Below are 25,162 nucleotides of genomic sequence, written 5' to 3' on the forward strand. Positions count from 1 at the left end.
TGATGAAAGGGAGTGAAAGTTGTCACAAGGAATGGATTGGTGGAATGAGGGATGGGTGGAGAAGGAGTGAGCAAAGAACTAAAGTGCTTGTGATGGTACAAGGTAAGGATGGCGGAAGGAGGGAAGGAGGGTGGGATCGAGTGAAGAAAGTATGGGAGCAACAACATTAGGTCTAGTCTACTCCTTTCGGTATGTTCGATGCTAATATTGTCACAGAACACAATATTCTGTAGGTTGTGAAAGAACAGTCAAAATGCTAGAAATTGGCTGGCAATATTGGAAACTCTGTTTGAAAACGGCTGGCAGTGAGTGAGTTAAAGAGTGTATATGTCCCTACCCTAACCTGTGACCCCTAACCCGTGACCCTACCCCTAAATATGGTAAACCAACTAGAGTTTGATTAAACCTGACTAGAGTATATCCATCCATCGATTTTCTGAGCCGCTTCTCCTCACTAGGGTCGCGGGCGTGCTGGATCCTATCCCAGTTGTCATCGGGCAGGAGGCGGGGTACACCCTGAACTGGTTGCCAGCCAATCGCAGGGCACATACAAACAAACAACTAGTCGCAATCACAGTCACACCTACGGGCAATTTAGAGTCTCCAATTAATGCATGTTTTTGGGATGTGGGAGGAAACCGGAGTGCCCGGTGAAAACACGCAAGGCACGGGGAGAACATGCAAACTCCACACAGGCGGGGCCGGGGATTTAACCCGGGTCCTCAGAACTGTGAGGCTGACGCTCTAACCAGTCGTCCACCGTGCCGCCTAGAGTATACTCATGTAAAAAGAACCCTGATTCCGTATGGAGAGAATGCCCAAAAAAAGTGACAGATTCAGTGTCATATTTCCCCTCAGGTGGAATGATGGCCGACTGATGCAGCGGCAAGTAGATATTTCAGTTATTTTTACTTTACTTGAGTATTTATTTATGTAATAAAATACAAATACTTTGATATTCTGTACTTAAGTAGATTTTTCTGATGACTTGATATTTTTACTCCCTACAATTGAAAACAGATATATGTACTTTCTACTCCAGAGAACAGCAATCTGGTGCCCGCGGGCACTAGGTAGCCCCCAAGGACCACATGAGCCTGCGGGCCTGTTCCAGAAAACAGCTCACCAGTGAGTTGCATCTATTTTTTTTGTGTGTGTGGCTATAGTAAGAAGAAAATAGTGTCACTTACCAGTGAGCTGCATCTTGCTTTGTTGCTATTCTTTTTTAAATTTAAATATAACGTTAAAATAAACTAGTTCAAACTAGAGCAGTGCGATATAACGATATGTATCGGAGTGCAATATAAAATGTTTACCGCACAACATAACCCTCTATCCTTTATATCACTATTTTGATGTGTGGGTTATTGTGTTAGCTCTATTGCCACACTAATGTAGCATCTGAGTTGGTTACACAACAACAGTTGCATTTATATTACATCGTCCTTGTGCCTCACTCTCCAAGCATGACAAATCAACCGCTGCATAATCCATATGTTACGTTAGTGTAACAGTTGGATTGAGCGTAAATCGATGTCATGTCTGGAGAGTGGTGCACTAGGATGACATGCAAAAGAGGCTGTTTCGCTGGTCACTTGTGAGGTGACTTCAACAAACAGAGTCTGCGCGGTGTGCATACTCGCGCTTTGCAAAAGTATGTTATTCAGACCTCACTCCTCAAGAGCCTTAAGGGTAGCATGCGGGTTAGCGCACTTGACTCTCAACCCAGGGGAAAGTGGTAACATGGGTTTGGGCCTCAGACAGGACAGCACCGGATGACCACCGTCACACATGAGCTCCAAGACAGAATGAGTTCTGCGTTTTTGTGTGACGAGAGTGACTTTACCTGCCCTATACCTTGTACGTTACTACATCAGAGGGAAAGTACTTATGTGTGCTAATAAGTATTTTTTCATTGTGCCAAGCTACCAAAACAGCTATTGACAGTGAAAACCGATTTGCTCAAGTACAATTCAGAGTCTGTACCTGTATCTGTACTTCTACTTAGGTGCAGAGCATGAGTACTTTTGCCACCACCGCCGCCTTTCAGGTGCTTCTTTGCTTGATGCACCACCGCATCCCTGACTCGGTGGAGATATACGGTGTGGATTAGCAAGTGGACACGACGGCGTCTGTCCAGAGTTAATGGGATCACAAGAGGAAGAGACGGGATATCGGTGCCGGTTAATGTTTAATCCTGCACCTCCCCAACACCTCGCCTCCTGCCCGCGGCTCCTTGCATCTGATAATCCTCATGCCTCTTCCTTGTATCATCGAGGTGCCTGTGTAAATATTTAATTGGCTGCAGCACGCCTCTTTTAATTATGCGGGTGCATGTAGCTCTGCTCTCTGTCCCGCAGCCGCTCGGATTGCCGTCACACTGTCGTACTTGGTGCCCATTTCAGCTCAGGTTTCATGTGGTTGATGTAATTCGGACCATCAAGTTTTGGACCACATGTTGAAGTGGATCCAAACCCCAACTATTTATCATGTAAGTTGGAGGCATGCAACAAAGCACATATTACTCTTTTGGGATGCAAAACAACCATCGTTAAGATGCATAGAAGAGAGGCCTCTGCCTTCCAACAGCAGTAATTTTGTATCCCAGTAGAGTGATACCATCCGTGGTTTGGGGTTAGTCTCAAATTTAGCGGATAAATGGTTAGATTAGTTTTTTTTCCCAAACCAACACTCAGGCTAGAGCTGTCCTATTTGCATGAACGGATGAGGCCTGCTCAGATGAAAGGCAAGACGACTTTTAAGACAAGCAGAATAGTCCAATTGCAATCAAGTCAATGCACTGAAAATGAAATGACCTGGATGAATGACAATAGGCACAGGCATTTAAACAATACAATAATACAATCTGGAAAAGGTTGTGTTCTATGTGGTTTTGCCGTTCACTCTAACCCTAATAAGAGAGAAAGTCACGTATGAGAAAAAAATCAACCTGGATCTGATAGAATCCTAACCCTAAACCTTCTAACCATAACCCTTATAATATCAACCCTAACCCAACTCTATCCTGACTCCCTATTTCTTCCCTAACCATAGCCTTCCCAGCCCTACCCTAGTTTTTAACCCTAACCATTAACCCTTCTAACCTTCGCCCTTCTAACCCTAATACTAACCCCTAACTAGGTTCGGGCATCGTTTGAATGTGAGCAATTCCGGTTCCGATTCCAGTACCTTATTTCGATTCCGGTTCCAAACAATTCTCGATTCCAATTCTTTTAGGGGGCTGGGTCAAAAAAGTTTGAATGGTTTAATTAAAGTGTGTCCAAATTATGAACATCCATTTTCTTAGCAGCCCGCAGCATAGACTACAATGAACATTTGACTCGGGGTTCTTTATAACCAGTATCAATATCAAACCTATGAATTAAAAGGCAATGTGTGTGGAACTAACCCAATTGACTTAATATTCATTAATTAATGTTTCAGCTAAAAGTTAAATATAGCATTCTTAAAATAGTTATTTGGGACTGTTTCATCATGTCAAATGGTTTATATGTGCAAGTTTTAACTTGACTTCCTGTCTTAAGCTTGTAGGCTTTTATTTTGAAGGGTATGTACCGGAACTCAGCATTTTGACACGAAAAGCAACTTCACACTGGTGATTTATTAATTTTTTTTAAATGGATGGAGGCAAATGCTATAAAACACTGATTCCTTTCCCGATTTTCACCGATAAGGCACAAGGTTAGTGTTTGTGATACTGTGAGACGTTTATGTGAATTTTGTCCCAATTCATTGTGATGTAAAGTTGCTATGGTGAATTTGTAGCTCAATGTTAAGCTTTTTTTTTTTTTCTGTCATCGGCACTTACGTTGGTTTGAAGACTAAAATAAACGCTAAAAACCATCAGTGCAAAAGTGCAACCAACCGTTTACCTTGTTAGCGTTCTCAATGTTGGCATAGACATTTTATTGTTCCACTCACTCAATTGACTGAGAGTTGACTTCAGTGAAGCTCCACGCGGTGTAGGCTGAGGCTCGGAGCGCGTCAGACGCTACACATTGTGAAAGCCTCCTTTGCACAATATAATCTTATTCCAAGCGTTGTGCTAAGGCGACTGGTCATTAATTTTAACAAAGTTAAGACACATTTTTGTTCGCCGCCGCCGTTGGGCACAAGCACGTCTTCATGGGCGTTCTTCTTTGTTGGTTTTTGCCAATTCTTCTTCGGGGTGGGCGGACTGTAGGCATCGAAACTAGGAACCGAAATTTTTAAATTTGAACGATTCCGGGAGAACCGAAACGTTAGTCCCGGTTCCAATCGGTTCTCGATTCTCGCTGCACAACACTACCCCTAACCCGAAACTAACCAAACCAAACCTAACCAAATTAAGAATTCAACCTGGCTCTATTTTTTAATGGACGATAGTGCACAAGGTCTCTGACGTACCAGTGATCGGCAAATTTTCGGTTAACTTTTATTTTGCCATTTCCGGTAGCCGTTTTTACTTTCCTTTCAGTAACAAGGAACAAAGCAACAACAATCGCGACCGCGACAGAACAAATGGGCCTAGATGACCAGATGATACGTTTAATTATGTTGCAAAATCGATCGAGAAGGCGGCGACGTAAATGGTATGTAGAACCAATGGGCACGCTGGTAAGTCATCACAGCATGTGACTAAAACTGACCAATCACGAGAGATGATCTCCATGGCGTTCGACGTGCAGCAACTATTTTTGTCGGGTGCGCGGCAAGCTACGCAGAGGTGCTGCGAAGGGCAATTCGTCGGTCACGTCATGCAATGCGGGCGTTGTTGGCCGCGGCACCGCGAGAGTATAAAGAGGCCTTTAGCAGGACAATAATTTGACTCTTACCTGCTACTGTATTTTCACGACCATAAGGCACACTTAAAAGTCTTACATTTTCTCCAAAATGGACGGGGCGTCTTATGTGTGCACCGAGTTCCAAAATCTATAAATGTTGTTCTGTGATGAGCGCGCTGCTTGACTGACTGGGAGCTGCCGACATGCTGTTTATATAGAGGAAAAGCGGACGTGGCTGAGGACAGCATGCGGTCGTTAAAGGGAGAAGGATGCACATGAAGGAGGACGCTAAAGGCACGCCCCCAGTAGGTATATAGCGCCGGTATGTGCATTGTGCAAAACAACATCGGTTTGGCTAAGGACCCCCGAAAAGGGCACCTACGAAGAGACACGCTTACGAAGCACAGTTTAAACTGCAAGCTATCAGTTACGCGGAGGGACGTGGGAATCGAGCAGCCGCGAGAGAATTCAAGATCAACAAATCCATGATTCGCAAGTGGAGGAAGCAGGAAAACGAGCTTCGCCAAGTCAAGAAGACGAAGCTGAGTTTCCGCGGAAACAAGGCGAGGTGGCCCGAGTTGGAAGACCAACTCGAGCAATGGATTAATGAGCAAAGAACAGCCGGGAGAAGCGTCTATATCGTCACCATTCGACTGAGGGCAATAACTCGGAGCTTGCCGGTGTAAACAGAGCGTTCAAAGTGAAGTTGCGAGCGGCGTGGGAGCGATGGATGATAGATGGCAAACACAGCTTTACTAAGAGTAGGAGGCAGCGCCGAGCGAGTTACGCCACAATTTGTGAATGGATTGTGGATGCTTGGGCTAACGTGTCTGCTTGCACTGTTGTTTGAGCTTTTGTAAAAGACTGCAGTCAAGCCAGCAGCCCCTAATTTTGTTTATACTAGGCATTACGGTAATAAGTCGCGGCGAAAGCCACCTTCAAAATAAAAGCCCCCCAATAATATGGAAGTCAATGCTCTTCGGTTAAGGAATGCAATCATCAAGGTTAATATTTTGTAAAAGCCGGCATCATTTCTGAGGAGCCGCACGGCAACGAGACTGACTCTGACAATAACGAGAGGGCACCTGGCGTGTTTGATTGAGAACTTGTCCAGCTGTTCTTTTCGGATACAGAAGATAAGGACTTTGATGGATTTGTGGATGAGGATTGATCAAAAAAATAACGTGAGTACATTGTTAAATACTTCAATAAAGTACAGCCGAACTCAGTTTTGCTCCCGCTGCCTTTCTAAAAACATTGTTTTAGCGTGCATGCATGCTACCGTATGTTTTAAGCTAGCATATGTTTTAGCATGCCTGCGCCCAATAATACGGTGCGCCTTATGTATGTGTTAAATACAGAAATAGACCAACTCGCTCGCACTTATCCCCCATCGTCACTGAGATGCTCTCCGGCATTCTCATGATCCTACGATCTGTGTGTCGTTTCCGTGTCTATGCAACCCATTGTCACTGCCACTGCCTGTCATCCTCATTTGCTGTGACTTTAATTTTCGAGACACGCCTTTGGAACCCATTTCAGCCTCTCATCTTAAAGCAGATCATGCTTTCAGAGGAAGTCAGTCTTTCTTTTGTGTGTGTGCGCGCACACGCGCAATTGTCAAGGGCAATGCAAAATAGATGAGCAGCACAAAGGAAGACACTAGGGCTAAAGTCATACAGCTCAATAGAGCGCCGCTCACAAGTGTCCGCCGGCAGCGAGTGCAATTACAAACACGGCGCATGTAAGTCAAGAGAATACAAATCACATAATAGACGCCGAGATTCCGAGCCGGTGCGATACACACACACGCACACGCACGCACACACACACACACACACACAAACATATGCACGTACATACAAACACAAAACACACTTTTGAAGGCAATTATGTGCATGTCTACACATAACCCGTGCTATAACAAAAAAGGTTATTTTCCAACAAACAAATGAACAAATGCCCGTGTAATCCCACAATGTCCTTTAAATGTTATTCTCAGAAAAAAAAGACCAGACAGGCAGACAAATGCAAGTGGGTGGTCATGTGTCACCGGGTTTGGTAGATGGGGGTACAGCCTTGGTGCGTCAAGACAGCAGGTCATAGCACGGACAAGCAGGAACTACGGCAGGCTATTTTTATTTTTAATATTTTTCGAATATTACTATAATATATTTTACACATCAATATAATATGGGGCGGCACGGTGGACGACTGGTTAGAGCGTCAGCCTCACAGTTCTGAGGACCCGGGTTCAATCCCCGGCCCCGCCTGTGTGGAGTTTGCATGTTCTCCCCGTGCCTGCGTGGGTTTTCTCCGGGCGCTCCGGTTTCCTCCCACATCCCAAAAACATGCATTAATTGGAGACTCTAAATTGCCCGTAGGCATGACTGTGAGCGCGAATGGTTGTTTGTTTCTATGTGGCCTGCGATTGGCTGGCAACCAGTTCAGGGTGTAGCCCGCCTCCTGCCCGATGACAACTGGGATAGGATCCAGCACGCCCGCGACCCTAGTGAGGAGAAGCGGCTCAGAAATGGATGGATGGATGATGGATGGCAGACTGGGGTGGTATACCTGAGGAGGGTATGTTCCAACTACAGGGGGATCACACTCCTCAGCCTCATACATATATATATATATATATATATCTTAGACTTTACACCAATTTTATTGGCCTTATCGGTATCGGCCGATAATTAGCATTTTATGCTGCTCGGCTTTAATGTCATAATTCGCCGATCCGATAAATGACGTCATTGATCCGCAAAAGACATTTACTTTTGCACGCTAAGGCACCATTAATGCTGAAAGGTACATACAGGTTTTGGAGCCTCCGATGTAAGCTTCGTAAAAAAAAAAAAAAAAAAAGCTAGGAAAATGACAAGCTGCTCCCGCCAAAACTTGAATGTGAAAAAGAGGAAGTTCTATCGGTAACTTATGTGCCAATACTTGTTTTCGTGTCAATATGACTTTTTCAACAAGGCCAAAATGTATTTTCAATGCCAAAACTTAACTGTAATGACCTGGCTCCATATTGCACCCCCCCCCTCCCACCTCCCCTTGCACACCCTTCAGAAAGAAAACATACAACAAAGCCCTAACAACAACAACATTGTATCCTCATGAAGCAGTTACCACAACAAATTTAGTAGGATATTGTACAAGAAGTGCATTTTAATTTGCAGAAATGGGACTCTTTTGTTTTGAATGTAATAAAGGTATGATGTGTGTTTGTAACCACAGATACCCAGTGTTGTCCTTTTAACTGGATGACCACAGAAGGGCAGAAGTAATAACCTTTATCTTAAAAACATGGCTGTACAGTCATACATGTTTTATAGTTGCAACACTTAAGTAATTGCCTTTTATAATAGCAACATTTCACTTTACACTTTGTCCCATGGAGGAAAGTATGAAAGCCAACCACACAAAGGTTGTCTCCCACCTTTTTTTTGTGCAAATTTCTTCTAAATTCTGGTGAGCGTACTTTCAATTCCCTACAGAATATCACTTTGTCTACATGCCACAAAATGGTAAAAAGAAAAAAAAAGAGGGGTGTGCTGTTCAATACTAAACATTTCTCACCAAAACAAAGTGTTGTTGTTGATGCTACTGTGGAGGAAACTCATCCCTGCTGCTTAGGCTCGCCAAATAGATTAGAGCGTGACGAGCATGCAAAACTAGTGTGTGTGTGTCCGTGTGTCTGTGTGTATGTGTGTATGTGATGCTTGTGTCGACCTGGTTGTCATGTTGTGGGAGCGCTGTGCAGGTTTTGGCATGCAGGGTGTCAATCGAGCTGTGAAAATAGCAATTGAGTAGGGAAATGGGGAATAGCACCTCACCACTTTGTAACCTCGGTGTGTGCAAGTGTCACTCATTCAGTGTGTGTGTGTGTGTAGGTGTGTGCGTGTGTCGACAGAAGGGAAAAGCCCTACTCCTTCCCATCTTCGTATGTAGGCTATCTATGAAAGCGTGTTACAGGCGTATCCAAGCCCCCAGCTCTTGAAGTGAATAGAATTAACCCAAATAAAGTAGGGTGTCTAGCAGAGAGAACACATACATGAAAAGGACCAACGACTCTCAGAGGCCGGCGGGCGGCGATGCAGCGTAACTGTTTGGCACAAAAAAAAAAAAAAAAAAAAAACATGAATAAAGCAATGTTTGTGACATTTTCTGAAGTACGCAAATATGCGTCGCCCCTGTGTTTTTTAGGATACACAACAGCAACCTAGTAAGAGGTGATCTTTTTTGGGGGGGGAATTCAAAAAGTTGTCAATATGTTTCAGGCAAAAAAATAAAATGTAATAAATAAAAATAAATAAATAAAAAATATATGGTTTTGGAAACACAGTAACACTTTTTATATACTTTTATCGAATTTGAGATCTTTTTTAATGTTATTTCAAAGTGGAAGTTTTAAAAATGATAGTACATTAGCATGTTTCCTTGATGCCGTTTTTCGAGCCTGAAATCCTAGATTGAAAAAAAATCTCAGTGAAAGTTAAAAAAAATATATGTATACAATAAGTTACTGTGTTTCAGCATTTTTCGAGCTGAAAATGCTAAGAATGGATAAAGTCTTAAATTGGAAGCTTTTAAAACAATAGAAATTTACCGTTTCCACGACACCTAAAACGCTAACATTCAAAACATATCTCAAAGTGGATGCTTTTTAAAAATGATATAGAGTGTTTCCATATTTCCGTGACACCATTTTTCCAGCGTAAAACGCTAATATTGAAAAAAGTAGATGTATTTTTTTTTTTCTTGAAAAACGATGTTTCCCTGACAGCGTTTTTTGAGCCTAAAATGTTAAACATGGAAACAGGGTAACGCTGTATTGTTTTTAAAGACTTTTAAAGACCACTTTGAGATCCTTTATCAATGGAAACATGCTAACTTACCAATACGATTTCGGAATTTGTTTTTTGCATTTAAAAAAAAAATTCCCCAGCAATACGGCAGGCTACTAGCAGACTTGTGTGGGTGTCAATTCTGCTTTTGAATCCTTCACATCACCTCCACGCACAGCATCATTTGTCTTATTGAAATGACAAAAGAGTCGGCACTTGACTTCACTTCCCGCCCGTTTAGCGGGGCGACCGCTGTGAGACGAAAAACTCGCCGCTCGGCCCGATGCACTCGACGGAGGACCCCAGGTGCTCGGCAGCTTCGGAATGCGCCGGCTTTCTCCTGCTTCTTTTATAAAGATTCATTGATTAAAGGTTAGGGCTCATACCTGGTGGTATATTGAAGTCATCGCTAGATAGTTGAGGACGGAGGCCCTGGTTGGTGGTATCAGGTGTACAGAAAAAGTATGTAGTACCTGACAGGCATGTCAAAAATAGGTCTTTGGTTATCTTTATGTGCACTCCTGCCAAGTTGGGGGGTAATCCTTTTTTTTTCACATCACATTTCCTCTTTAGCAAATGGCTGTGTGTGTATGTGTGTGTGTGTGGGCGTGCGTGTGTGTGTGCCTTCATTTCACGGTCCGGCACCTTTTCCTTGGGCTCATTGTCAGCACTGTTCAACGAACCTCCTGGCAGAATGCAAGGGGAAAGCAAAATGATTATTCCGGCGGGCGCAGGGAGGGTCACCGGCGACATGTTTTTTTTGTTCTTGTTTTGTTTAGCACATTCATTACTTTGACGTCGTGCTTAAATAAGGAAGCAGGATGCAAGTGGAACGCTTATCGGTGCGCTAGCCACCTAATTTAAGGAAACGCTGACGTGACAATCAGTTGTTTTGGGAGGGTTCGTTTACGTGGAAATCTTGGTTTAAAGGTGATGCTTCGGTTCACATTGGGTACTGCAAGGGAATAAAATGTACAAAACTGTTTTTCTTTTGGGTAAAAAGGAACATATTTAGTAACATTTAATATTACCCCAGAAAACTGGTACCAAACAATTCTCCAATACAGAGTTACAAGTTACAAGCCGTCACTTGACTTACGATTGAGCGTTTTTTGAACCATGATGTTTATTCTGCTCTCCCTGAGCATGCCATGTGCAGTTTGGCAGATAGTGAATTGTTCTTGAAAAAAGAGGCGTTTGTGCTTGCTTCTGGCTTTTTAATTACCACTCCCAGTTGAAGTTTACTTTAAAACTAAACATGACACAAAGACAATTACACGTATATTTACCCAAACCACATACCTTTGTCTTACAAAAGTCTGCTAGTTTAATTCTGTAGCATTTATTGGTTTGGATACAAATGTAATTAATTTGGGAAAAGATACGAAGGAATCCGTTCACTTCTGTGTTAGTTCGATTTACGCTTTAACGTTAAAATCAAACTAATTTGTCTCGTAAGGGGCACCATGTCACTTTTTATATGTATAACAATTTAGGAGAACGCGACGACAAACCTTTTATCAGTTTCATAATCTAAAGGTTGCTACATTTTATGAAATACAGGTTCTAGATGACAGAGGTTTACTTAAACTCAAAACAAACACAAAACACAACCAAGATTGGAATTTTATAGAATATTTAATGAAATGTACGTGGGATCTATAGGGAAACACAAAGAGGCTAAGTACAACAAGGAAACACGAATATTGGTGAAAGAAAAGAACATATGCGTACGAAAATGGAAATAGAACGTCGTGTGTTGGACTAAAGCTGAAAACGCAAGGGGACCTGCTAATTACTTTAAGGTCCAGAAGGCGTCTTCTTGTGGTAGTCTCACAGCAGGGCCGCTTGGAAGAAAGCAGTTTATCAAGTCGTTGGGGAGTCACCGTGACACCTCAAGTTGCAGGGACCATGTCCGCTACAATGCTAACACATAATGTGAAACACCATAGACAGGCAGACGAAATAGCATCGATATTGCGGTTCTTATAAACATTTAAACAACTGATATTTGAACACAAACAGTGCTTAGCACAGTCAACCAGCGCATATAAAAATACTCAAGCATGCAGTATATTCTTTAAACCCTATGAAAAACAACAATTATTACTTCAGCTTGGTTACAACTATCTTTTTGTGTCTAATGATCAAATTCAAGGATTCAACACTCAACACACATTTACACATGATATGACACGAAATACAATACCCGAGATCCCAGATTAGCCCAACAAGTTCCAAGACTTGTTAAATATAAATAGAATAAGATAAGATAAAAAAAAGAGAATATATGTGTATTGTATGTAAGTACTGCTCCCTGGTGGTCCAGCTACGCACACCAGAAAGAGCAGCATTCCATTGAATTGAAGCAAAAAAAATGTGTCGAAAGATCACAGTCCTATTGTATTCATTAAAAAACACATCATTCCTTTTCCATCCATCCATCCATCCATTTTCTGAGCCGCTTCTCCACACTAGGGTCACGGGCGTGCTGGAGCCTATCCCAGCTATCTTCGGGCGAGAGGGGGTACACCCTGAACTGGTCGGCAGCCAATCGCAGGGCACATGTAGACAAACAACCATTCGCACTCACATTCATAGCTACGGGCAATTTAGAGTCTTCAATTAACCTACCATGCATGTGTTTGGGATGTGGGAGGAAACTGGAGTGCCCGGAGAAAACCCACGCAGGCACGGGGAGAACATGCAAACTCCACACAGGCGGGGCCGGGGATTGAACCCGGGTCCTCAGAACTGTGAGGCAGACACTCTAACCAGTCGACCACCGTGCAGCCTCATTCCTTTTCTTTTAAAAAAAAAAAAAAAAACACTACAACATTATAATTTTTTTTAAGAGGTTGGAACTAATTTCTGGAATTTATATTATTTCAGTGGGGAAAGATGATTTGAGATATGAGTTTTTCGGGTTATGAGCGTGGTCACAGACCATACTAAACTCATTTCTCAAGGCATCACTGTATCTTCAAATTATATCTATTTATGACCCGATAATAAGCAGTTGGTGCACATCAGCGTAGTGTTTCTTTACATTGGCATCTACTGGCCTGGCATGCATACTACAGTGATTCCAGATTGTTTCGATGTCGTCACCCTTTTTTGGGTTTTTGCCCTGTCGAGAACATCTGTATGCACATCTGTTGCTATGGTTTAATCCTCACTAGACTCTCCTGTCGTCTGATCTTGGCAGGCTCCAGTGTGCACGGAGTGGAATTTGGGCACCTGCCGGACAACATTACGGTTCTAGAAGGCGAGAGCGTCACATTGAGGTGAGTCTTGATCCTGTGCACCTGCGCTCGCTAATTACATTCGAAAAACGTGTTTATCTTTCCACACACGCACACGCGCACACATGCACACATGCACGCACACACACACACACACAAACACACACCTGTCATAGCAAACACAGCCAGATCCCAATCAAATCCACATCACGTCGTATTCCTTAGCTCTTTTTTATCCCACGACAAACTACAAAGCAGTTTTTCGCTCCAAAGTGAACATCGGCTGAATAATTACATTTAAAAAAATCACTCAAAAAAATTCTTGATTAGATAATTTAATCAGAAGAATCCATAAAACTTTTGACATAAACCAAAAGTTGTTGCTGATAGTACACTGAGAATTCTAGTTTATTTTTAATCTGTAAAAAAAAAAAAAAAAAAAAAATGTAATGATAATAATCATGTCTTTAGAATCCCTGAATGTTCTGAAATCAGCTCAAAATTGCTTTTGCTAGATCGCCACCTAACATTGGTCTTTAAATAAAAGAATTCTGCAACACTTTGAAAACCTCTGAAAATTGCTGCTGTTACAGCAACGACTAGAAGTATGAAGACTATTGATTTGTCGGTTCGCAAAACAAAAAGTGATCTAAGTTAAACTGTGATCTAAAAAGTGATCTAAGTTAAACTGCAAACTTCGGTAAAAAAGAAGAATTTAATCAAAGGATTCCTGAAAGTTGCTACGTGTCGAACGCTGCCAAGAAAGATGGAGAGGACTGATTTGCCAATCATCTTGATTTGGATATTATTTCAGTACGGTCAAGTTATCTACTTTAAACTGCACTCGTTTGGATCAATTAACTATAATCATGTCTCAAGGATTCCTTGAAGTTTTGAAATCAACTTAAAATAGTTATGTGTAGCTCGCTGCCTAGAAAGATGTAAAAAAATATATATATCATGTCTCAAGAATCCCTGAATGGTTTGAAATCAGTACTGATTTGTCAACCATCTTGGTTCAGATATTATTCCGAGGGATCTACTTTCCTTTAAACTGCAACCACTTAGTTTGTTCGACGTTAATCCTGTCGTAAGTATTCCTGAAAGTTATGAAATCAGATGAAATTTGCAGCGTTTAGAGTGCCGCCTAGAAAGATCCAGAGAATTAATTTGTCAACCATGTTGGTTCTTAGATTTTTTTATTATTTAAAAAAAAATGGGATATACCAGGGGCAGTTAAAAAGTAAGGCCCCCAAATTTCCTGTAGCTTTATATATTGCAAATAAAGGAAATATATGTATAGAAAAGTGCCCAAAAAGTGGGGATTTTTACTTTTCGATATAATCTGCCTTTTCCTCAATACAGACTGTCCATCGATGAACAAGGCCATGTATGCTAGCCTCGTAAAATCAGTAGGCTGCGCTTTTAACCAATTTTTAAAGCTTCCTTAACCTATTCGCCATCAGAGAAGTGCTGACCCCTAACTCTTTCCTTTAAAGGTCTAAAAAGGTGAAAATCTAAAGGTGCCAAATCAGGTAAATGAGTTACTGATGGGAACTGATGACGTCACAAGCTGCTTTGCTTGTCACGGAGGTCTCTCAAAGCAGGTTCTTGTTCTTTGATCCCGGACATCCACTTTTTGTCTGTGCTTTAGCCTATTGCATATTCCCCATAAACATTTTGCAACCTTTTGAAAATGTTTAGTGGTGGTTACCATTCCAAAGCAAGAAATTCAATCACAGGCTCTTTGATTCTGATGGGCATCCAACAGTGATGTCATTTCCAAAATGGCTGAGAGTAAGCCTGCAGGCTTAAGTACAGCATTTTTTTTTTTTTAAATAAACCTTCAAAATAATATTGAAATTACCAACAATGGAAATTTTGGGAAAAAAATCAATTATTAGTAGGTAAATAAAATTGGGCTCGTTACCTTTTGACTGCGCCTCATACTTCAAACATTTACCTTTTAGGAATCGTGTCACAAGAATCCCTGAGACTTTTAGCATCAACAGTAAATTGCTACAGGTAGAGCGGCGACTAGAAAACTACAGAAACCCAACACATTCTTCCCTATCAGCAGTAGCCATAGCAGTATTATTTAAAAGCCGTGTAGAGTTGATAGTCGTTTGAACGCAGATCCTTCCCAGTCTCGATCCCCACGTGCTGCTGCTCTCCATCGATAGAATTTCCGTGAATCCTGGGAGGACTTCCAAGAACAATCAATGTCACCTTTTTTCTGTGTTTACGTTTTACAACCCAGCAGTTCATTGGATGTAAACACTGCAGGGCTGCCTCTCCGGAGACACGTTTAACGATTCAAACCGGTTCTTTTTATTTATATATATATATATATATATACACATCAGTGTCTACAAAACATATTGGCTTTTGTCCCCCTGCAAACACACAGTCAAGTTCAAGTGAAGGTTGAAGAAGATTTGGGTCAGAAATATGTTTTTCCTATTTGTTGTTTGGACTTTTTTTTTTTTTTTTTTCATGCAGGGCAGACAGTTTGGGAATCATTCTCTGGCGCAAATGACTCCCAGTGTAACATTTCTCATCAGGCCTTTATGACTTCACAAGCAGCAATAAAACGGCCTATTTTGTAATCAAATGTGCGCGTGTACGCGCCGGACAGCCTGCGGCTGACAAACAAAACACAAAGCGCTTTATAAATAAACTTCCACTTGAATGTAAATCACTTTTTTTTTTCTTTTTTTCTTTTTTGGCCCAAGTGGCTCGAGTACTTTCTTCCCCCTGTTCTGCTCCAGACGATGCCGTTTGATGCGGGCCATTAAGATGAAGCCACATTTGATGTTATTACGCTTCTCATTTCCTCCGGGCTCCGAGTGCTGCCGCAGCAGAAGAAGCAGCAGACGTGATTAAGTTTAAAATTAGATTAATACGCCATTTGTACACAGATTTTGTCATTTTTATGGCAGAATTACTCGCACCGAACCTTGTCAGTGCATCTGCGAGACAAACGTCAGCTTAGAGACTATTTACTGTTGAAGAATGTCCAAGTTTACGTGAATGTGAAAAGAAATATGAATTATACTAATTTATCAATTATCCTCGTTTATATATTATTCAAAACAAACAGGGAAGAAATAAATTACTGTTAATTACTGTACTTCATCACAGTTTTTAGAACAGCTAATTGTATGGTATGCAATAGTAGAGCACTGACTAGAAAGGAGTAGAATATACAGTATCAGTTTCTTGCTTGAAAACAAATTGAGACCTTCTGTACTCGAGCACTGACTAGAAAGCTGGGTGAAGTGGTTCTTTCTTTTTTTTCTCGCTGTTCTACCTCCTGTTCCAGCAGGAGCAAATTTTCATAAAATTCCAAAACATGCAGGTATTCTTGTTAAATGATATATGTATATATTTTTTTATTGAACCAAAATGGGCAGCAACACTGTCACATCACTTCGACTATAACGTTCTATTTGCTGCAGATAAACTGTTTAAATATTTCAAATTTTCAACTTTTTAGATCGTTAAACAATAAACAGCTGACGTGTAACATGGAACAGACGTGAGGACATCAAATGGCCATGTAGAAAAGTGTTTTTGTTCTTTTATCACCCTGTAAAAAGAAACTATTTTACTTTGACTTTCCATTTATTTTCATGCACATACACATGGAGCGTGTCCACTTCTAGTGGTTTCCTCATCCTCCCTGCAGCCAGTGCTAAGGGAGTACACTGGTAGGTACCTCGACTTACAAGTAACAAGACTTACGGGTTTTTTCGAGATATGAGCTGTTTTTCGTTTTTCGGTTATGAGATGCGTCACAACAAGCAGCAATTTAGCAAATAGTGGAAAAATGATTCAATTCTAGCTCAATGCTAACACGCAATGCACAATGCCGTAGACGAGCTAACAAAAATAGCGTTGATGTTGTGGTCATTATAAACCTTTAAACAACAACTATTTGAACACAAACAGTAGCAAAACATGCAGACAGAACGTACAACAGTAATCAAAGGCATATACTGTATAGTCTTTATCCTCCTATTAGCATGTTTTATCATCACATCTATGTGTAGTATGTCTGTATGTATTGTATGCCCCTGGTGGCCAAGGCGCACACACCAGAATGAGCAGCACTATTTCCTTGGTATTATCAATATGAACAAACTGTTTGTCTTTATTTACAGGTATATTCAACGATGCTGTTACTGTACGTTTTTTTTTTTTTTTTTAAACTGTAGCATGCTATTTTTCTTATTAAAATCATGTTCCAAAAATATTTGTTTTTTTGGGCCGCTGGATGAGATTAATTGCATTTCCATTCGTTTCAATGGGGAAAGATGATCTGAGATATGAGTGCTTTGATTTACGATCGTGGTCATGGAATGAATTAAACTAGTGAGTCAAGGCAGCACTGTAAAATTGCCCATGATCTATTGTAAAGCGTCACTCGGACGCTTGTTGCCTTGTGGAAAGCCTTGTTTAGAATTGGTGCGGAGGGTGAATCATTTCAATGCACAGAATGTTACTCGTCAGTGTTGCATGAGACGGACAGAAAGGGACTCTCTGAATAGATGAGCAGAGGCGGCGCAAAGCTCTGGTTTAACGTGAATCATGTGCTATTCATGGACTCTTTTTTTTTTTTTTTAATTAACCACAACACTTGTGCCGTTTTTTTGCATCGGGTGTTGTGCAAACACTAGAGGGGAATGTAGTCGATATGCGTCAGTGTCGTCATTGTCGGCTCGAGCGAGCAGACGCCGACGCAAAGCGTGGAACAGCTCAAGGCCGACAGAAGCATAGTGAATCCTTGTGTTTATTAAACGAGAAGTACAGACACAGGAGAGAGAAAAGCTCGACAGATTGAACAAACAAAGAGGAGACACAGGTGGGAAGAAGGCAGGCGAGGGCACGCAGGAAACTACACACACGAAGAGGCTGGCACGGCTGACAAGGCAAGGTGATGGAAAAACATCCAGGGAGAAAGGTGCTTTAAAAAGAAACTGTCACATTCAAGAAACATGACAATCTAACAATGTAAATCGTGAAAGTTTTGGGACAAGTTAGAAATTGCTACTGGTAAAACGCTGACGAGAAAGCAGTAGAGCATCTAAGACATCTTGCTTTGGATATTATTCATAACGGTTATCAACGTTCCCTTTAACATCATCCTTTTAGATCTGTGAACAATAACCACGTAACAAGAACACCTGAAAGTTTTGGAATCAGATGAAAATTGCTATGTGTAGAGCATCGACTAGAAATACGTAGAGTACTGATTTGCTGGCCGTCTTTGTTTCCAAATGTTTTCAACAACAAACAGGGCTCTATTTTAATCTACAACCCTTCAGATATGTAAATGATAATCACGTAACAAGAATCCCTGAAAGTTCTAAGATGAACATTTCTACTGGTGGAGTGCCACATAGAAAGATGTACAATATTGTTGTCAGCCATCTTAATTCGGGTATAATTTTAAACAAACGGGAGCTACTTCATACTTCAACTTTCCAGTTTGTTAAGCGATCATGTAACATCGTGTAAGTTTCAATGTGAAAATTGCTACTAGTAGAGCGCTGCTTATAACGGATTTGACCGCAGGTATGGCATCCATCTTGGCTCACGTAATATTCTAAACAAATGCTACTCTACTTTACTGCAACCTTTTAGATCTGTAAATAATAACCAGGTAACAAGAATTGCTGAAAGTTTAAAAGTCAAAATTGCTACAAGTAGAGCGCCACCTAGAAAAATGTAAAGTACTGATTTGACCACAGGTATTACATCCATCTTGGTTCAGGTATTATTTCAAACAAATTCTATTCTCTACTTTAAATTAAATCAGGAATGCCAGAAAGTTTTGAAATTTGATACTTGTAGAGTGCCGCCATTAAATGTCCAAAGTACTGATTTGACTACAAAGCAAACAGGTCTCTACTTTACTTTAAAATTCAACCTTTTAGTTCTGTCTCCAAAAATCCTGAAAAATAATCCTGGAAAGTTCCTAGACAAAATGGCCACTGATAGAGCGCCGCCTTGAAATTTATAAGTATAATTAAAAGTAAACAGGGCTCTACTTTCAACTTGCTTTGCGATCTGTAAACAATATTCACATAACTAGACAGCTATGAAAATTGCTACTGATAGCGAGCCGCCTATATCTACCCCTAGCACTGTGCGTAATAGTTTCCTGTCATCGTAGGTGTCGGATCGACGAGGAGGTCACGCACAAGGCCTGGCTGAACCGCTCCAACATCCTTTTCACGGGCACCGACAAGTGGTCGCTGGACAAACGCGTCACGCTGGTCAATAGCAACAACAGCGACTTCTCGGTCCACATCGACAAGGTGCAAGTGAGCGACGAGGGTCCCTACACGTGCACCTTCCAGGCCAACAACAAGCCGCGCATCGCCCACGTCTACCTCATCGTGCAAGGTCAGAATTTGGAACTTTTTGGCAGAGGGTGTGGGCAGCACACTCACTGTTTGCCTTTTTTTGTTTTGTTTTTTCTCATTGATCTACCCCATTTACTCCAGCGGTTGTACTTTTAACAAATTCTGTCTGGGGAATGCAAATTCAAACCGGAAAACGAGTTTGTTCCAATATTCACAAATGGATTACATAAAGTAAAGATTTTCTGGTTAAACTAAAGAGATTATTTGCATTCAGTAATAAAGCCAACTTAATTATTTTAATTTAGGACCACTTGAAATTACAGTTTTGCTTCACCTTAAGAAATTAGTGAAGGTTGCACTAAAACAATTCTTGACATGAGTCAAAGTTAAAATATTAGGTGTGAAGGATTACTTCATTTTTTTTTCAAGTTTATTAAGTGTTTCATTTGTTTAAGTGTAGTTTTATGCCAAGTTGTTGGCAAACAAGGTATGGGATTTTTTAATTTATTTTACAGATATATATTCCACCATAGTTTCAGCAAATCTCCTGAAGCCCAAGATAACAGGTCAGCACGAGGCTGCGGGGGTGTGGAGGAGGCTCTCGAGTACACCACAAATGATTGACACCTCATCAGTCACGCCATCTATTTCTGATTAGTTTTTCCTTGATTTTTTTTCCACAAATAATTTTTCTCATAAACTACTGTCAGGTTGTACAGTTTTAATAATAACTTAACAACACTTTGTAATTTAATGCATGATTCATTCACTCATCAGTCACACCTCGTGGTGGTAAGCGACTTGTGTAGCCACAGCTGCCCTGGGACAGTCTGACGGAAGCATGGCTGCCATTCTGCGGCTACGGCCCCCACGACCACAACCAAACATCCAAACGCATTCATCAGTTGGCAATGCGGGTTAAGTGTCTTGCCCAGGGATACAACAACAACATGCGTTCGGGCAACATGCACTATATGTTTTTAAAAATATATATATATTTATTTTTTTGGGGTATAGCCTGCCGACAGAGTCTGATGATTTACCATTAAACGAAAATACAGTATTTTCACTGCCACCAGTGCGTACCGTCTACCTTACTGTGAAAGGCCATCCATCGTTGCGCTTTGTGCTCATAACTGCCACATCTGCTAAATGACTTAATTACATGTTCCGTTTTTTGGCCATGATTGACTCTTGACACCATGGAAGCAATCAGGAGATTTTATGGCTGACTCAATGTGCCTTTGCCTCTCAAAGCACGCCCAAATACGTGATCAACAGCTAACAAGCCCTCGTGACATTTTAGCACGCGAGGTAAGTCACATGAATGAGTCAGGGCTTCATTACTGGCTTACGCGCAAAGCGGCAAAAGCAAATATAAGCTAATAGCGCAGGTGGCGGTTGACAAAGTGGACGGTTTTCTCATTTCCACGTCGCAGAATCTGTTGACTTGTTTGTCTTGATTGAGGAAGTCAGACAGATTAGACGCAAGCTGCCAGGCGCGAAGAGGCTCGACTGCATCTGCTCAGAAAAAAAAAAACGCTAGAAAAAGTGTCGCAGAAGGGCAAGTGATCGCTGATTAGCGGTGAAAACAAACCGAGCTGACATTTGAGCCCAGCTCCTTCAAACATCTACTATATATCCTTTACAGGGCAAATTAACAATATTTTATAACCACATGACTACACACCCAGTCAATCAGCTCATTCACTTCCAGGCATTTTCAAAGCGGAGTTTCCGATATTGCCAGCCATTCTGGAGTATGTCTACTTATTTTTCAAGACCCACTGAATATTGTGTTCAATGACAATCCAAGCAATGAACCTACCAAATGAAAGTAGACTCTCTTCATTCACCAGAAAAAATGTTTACCGTTTTTTAGTAATCAACAGTAGAACATGGGTTGGCTTCACCAAAAACACTGATTTATGATCAAAAAGAGGAGAAAATCAGCTTCCCTGATAAGAAGCATGTCTAGCCGAACAGTGACTTTGATGCTACTATTTTTTTGCATTACATTTTGCATATTTTTTTGTATCACCCAAACTGTATTGATAGCAAAAAATAAATAAATAAATAAATAAAATATATATATATATACTAATATATAAAAATAATTTATGAATAAATAATTTCCATCATTCACATCATTGAAAGTTCGGAAGGAACATGCATGCTGGATTCTGTAAAAAAATACAAATTTATTTTTCTCCCTCAGCTAATTAACTAGCCATCTTGTTCAGCAGAGGTGGGTTGTAACGAGTTACATTTACTTTATGAATAAATTGCACTTGTCAGAGCAGTTTTTAATGCGAGATCATTTTTACTTTTACCCTGAGTATTTTTGTTAAAAACACACACTACTTTTACTCTGTTACATTGAATTGTAGTCTGCTTGCTACTTTTATCTATTATTGCATGTGAAATTGATTTGTTTTCGTTTGTCAGAGAGACTTCTGCTTCTGCCACTGTCGCATGGCTCGGTTCCAACAATTCAATGAAACCAGTAGTGATGTTTGACTCCATTTCACCAATTACACGGCGCCAGGGAGTCACATGACCGCACACGTCTCCCTGATTCCCCCACACAGAAGTTTTTCAAAGTGACAAATTTATCTGAAGCGTGGCAGAAGCAATGGAGGCATGCAAAAGCTACAAACGGCATGCGCCTCGCAGTCAGAAGAGGCAGAACACCCCTGGCTGAACATTCAATCTGTCTTTACCTTACACACTACAAAAAGAACAACTATGTCACATGCTGTGATCTGTGTCTGCCTAAAAATCTTCGCATTTCAACCTACAAGGACTCCACTTTGAACTTGAGCAAATGTCACCTCTGCCTGGTGAACGTATTGTGCTTTTTCACAAGTGACAACAGAACATTTCTTGTGGCTGAATTTGCCTTAATTAATTTTATTTTACAAAGATTTGGCAGGGTCCTCGAGGGTGCATGGGAGTTCGCCCAACCAGTCTACATGTGTTTTGTGGACTTGGAGAAGGCGTTCGACCGTGTCCCTCGGGGGTCCTGTGGGGGGTGCTTCGGGAGTATGGGGTACCGAAACCCCTGATACGGGCTGTTCGGTCCCTGTACGACCAGAGTCAGAGTTTGGTCCGCATATCCGGAAGTAAGTCGTACTCGTTTCCGGTGAGGGTTGGACTCCGCCGAGGCTGCCCTTTGTCACCGATTCTGTTCATAACGTTTATGGACAGAATTTCTAGGCGCAGCCGAGGCGTAGAGGGGGTGCGGTTTGGTGGCCTCAGTATTGCATCTCTGCTTTTTGCAGATGATGTGGTTCTGTTGACTTCATCAAGCCGTGATCTCCAACTCTCACGAGAGCGGTTCGCAGCAGAGTGTGAGGCGGCTGGAATGAGAATCAGCAGCTCCAAATCTGAGACCTTGGTCCTCAGTCGGAAAAGGGTGGCGTGCCCTCTTCAGGTCGGGTATGAGATCCTGCCCCAAGTGGAGGAGTTCAAGTTTCTTGGGGTCTTGTTCACGAGTGAGGGAAGAATGGAACAGGAGATCGACAGGTGGATCAGTGCAGCGTCTGCAGTGATGCGACTTTGTATCGATCCGTTGTGGTAAAGAAAGATCTAAGCCGAAAGGCGAAGCTCTCGATTTACCGGTCGATCTACGTTCCTACCCTCACCTATGGTCACAAGCTATGGGTCATGACCGAAAGAACAAGATCCAGGATACAAGCGGCCGAAATGAGTTTCCTCCGCATGGTGTCCGGGCTCTCCCTTAGAGATTGAGAAGCTCGGTCATCCGGGAGGCGGGAGGGGCTCAGAGTAGAGCCGCTGCTCCTTCACATCGAGAGGAGCCAGATGAGGTGGCTGGGGCATCTGATTCGGATGCCTCCCTGGGGAGGTGTTCCGGGCACGTCCCACCAGGAGGAGACCCCGGGGATGACCCATGACACGCTGGAGAGACTACATCCTTCGGCTGGCCTGGGAACGCGTCGGGATCTCCCCGGAAGAGATTGATGAAGTGGCTGGGGAGAGGGAAGTCTGGGCATCCCTGCTAAAGCTACTGCCCCCGCGACCCGACCTCGGATAAGCGGTAGAAAATGGATGGATGGATGGATGGAAAGATTTTTTTTTTTTTTAACCTCTCCTGTTCAGGTGTATGGGCATGCAGAATGATGAATCTGTGTGCCTTTTGTGCTGGAGCAGTTTAGCTGTGCAACAGGGGAGTTTGAAGTAATCCCTCTGCTTATTTTTTCATTTTTTTTATTATTCGGATGTTTATCGAAAAAGCAGCTGAACAGAAAAGGGTTTTAGGGGACAGACGGAGGGACAGAATGGACAAGCGGAATAGGAGTGCGAATCACATCAGAACAATACTTAGACAGTCTAGATATTTGAGCATAAGTAATTCAAGTCTATAGCGTGTGTATGGAACTTATTAGTGAATGAACACCATATCACCATATCAACTGGTGTACGGAGTTGCTGAGCCGGCACATTGAGAAAGGGTGGGCACGGCCCCCTCCACCCACAAAGGGGGAGGCAAAGCCAGCGAACCAATCCCGCGGGGGAGCCAGCCAGGGGGTCGCCACCCACTCACCAGGACCCAGGGCGGTCCCCCAGCCCAACTGAAGCGCACGGGTACCGGACCACCACCCCACACAACCCAATGCATTAAAACTGAAGGACCGGCAGGGCAGAGAAGGGGGGCGACCAGACCGGAGACCAGCACAGATGTGCCAGTACTCGGCCCGGCGTGCGCCTCATTATGCCTCGTGCCAGCCCCCCGGGGGACCCTGAATGAAAGATGTTAAGGAGTATTGTTTTGTAAAAGGATTTTGTTCAGAAACTCTGCAGTTGCACATTACAATTTTATATTTTGAGCCATTTGACGTTCATGCTCTGATTAAAAATAAAAACAAATCAGAAGTTACTCAACAGTTACTCAGTACTTGAGTAGTTTTTTTTTAAATACTTAGTATTACGCAATTAATTATTTGGAAGACTACTTTTTTACTACTACATTTTACTTTTGCCTTTTTTTTACTTGAGGCAAATTATTTTAAAGTAACAGTATTTGTACTTGTGTACAATTTTTGGCTGTTCTACCTACCTCTGTATAGCAGATTGGAAAACCAAGAGGGTTTTTGCTGTTATCCATGGCAGCTTTAAGAGGATCTGATCACAATCTGGCGAAACTTGCTTGGAGTTGTAAAAAACAATTAATTTAAAAAAAGCATTTTTTAAATCAACAGGATTCATATACTGACAGCTTTAAAAAAAAATAAAAAAGCAGCATAATAGCCCTAAAAGAACAGGATGTGTTTGCGGCTGACAGGTGGCAAAGAGCTGCTGACTGACTCAGTTTTTGCTAACTGCAGCCAAGCGAGCAAACGATCTTGTCTGGGGGGGCCAAAGCTTGGCATAGCCCACCATACGTACTGTACATACAAACACATACTGTATATAAACATATATTGATATGTTTGTCTAACTGAGTGCTGTAATTGTAGTGTGTGTTTATTGTGCCGCCTCACCGCCGTTGCTGTCGGCCACCCGACAAGTTGCAAGAGAAATGAGAGCCATGGCGGAGCCAAACTCATTAAAAACAATGATAATGGCCCGTTTAAATTCAAGGGCCGTCTTGTTATCAGTTTAAGTACGAGACCGAGTGCTTGCATGCTCTGTGGTTTATTGGTGCCCAGCTGCTGGATCTAGAAGAAATTGACACTTTTGATCAAGTCTACATAGAAAAATAACATCCCTTGAATTAGAAAATATTAGCAGACTGATTGACTGTGTGACACGAAATCCGGCACACAGGTTCACCCTGACAGGAGGCACAAAAAACAGGATATTACCAATCTACTGTAAAACTCATCGGTAGTTGGCTATTTTCTTTTGAAGGTGCAGTATGAGTGGCGTGCAAAGGTATGCTG

At 41.9% G+C, this 25,162-nt stretch overlaps 1 protein-coding gene across 2 annotated transcripts in view; it reads left to right on the plus strand.

The window, feature by feature from the left end:
* iglon5 (IgLON family member 5) overlaps positions 1-25,162 on the plus strand; it is a 181,843-nt gene that overhangs the window by 131,879 nt on the left and 24,802 nt on the right. The window contains exons 1-3 of one of the 2 annotated variants that reach the window (XM_061777367.1): positions 692-1,128; positions 12,846-12,924; positions 19,064-19,296. In XM_061777367.1, coding sequence (XP_061633351.1) covers positions 1,092-1,128; positions 12,846-12,924; positions 19,064-19,296 — 349 coding nt within the window. In that variant the 5' untranslated portion in view covers positions 692-1,091. Of the gene's footprint in view, positions 1-691; positions 1,129-12,845; positions 12,925-19,063; positions 19,297-25,162 lie in introns of those variants that run through there. The other variant, XM_061777366.1, reaches the window with a different exon arrangement.

Source organism: Phyllopteryx taeniolatus, chromosome 6, assembly GCF_024500385.1.
Source record: "Phyllopteryx taeniolatus isolate TA_2022b chromosome 6, UOR_Ptae_1.2, whole genome shotgun sequence".
NCBI lineage: Eukaryota > Metazoa > Chordata > Actinopteri > Syngnathiformes > Syngnathidae > Phyllopteryx > Phyllopteryx taeniolatus.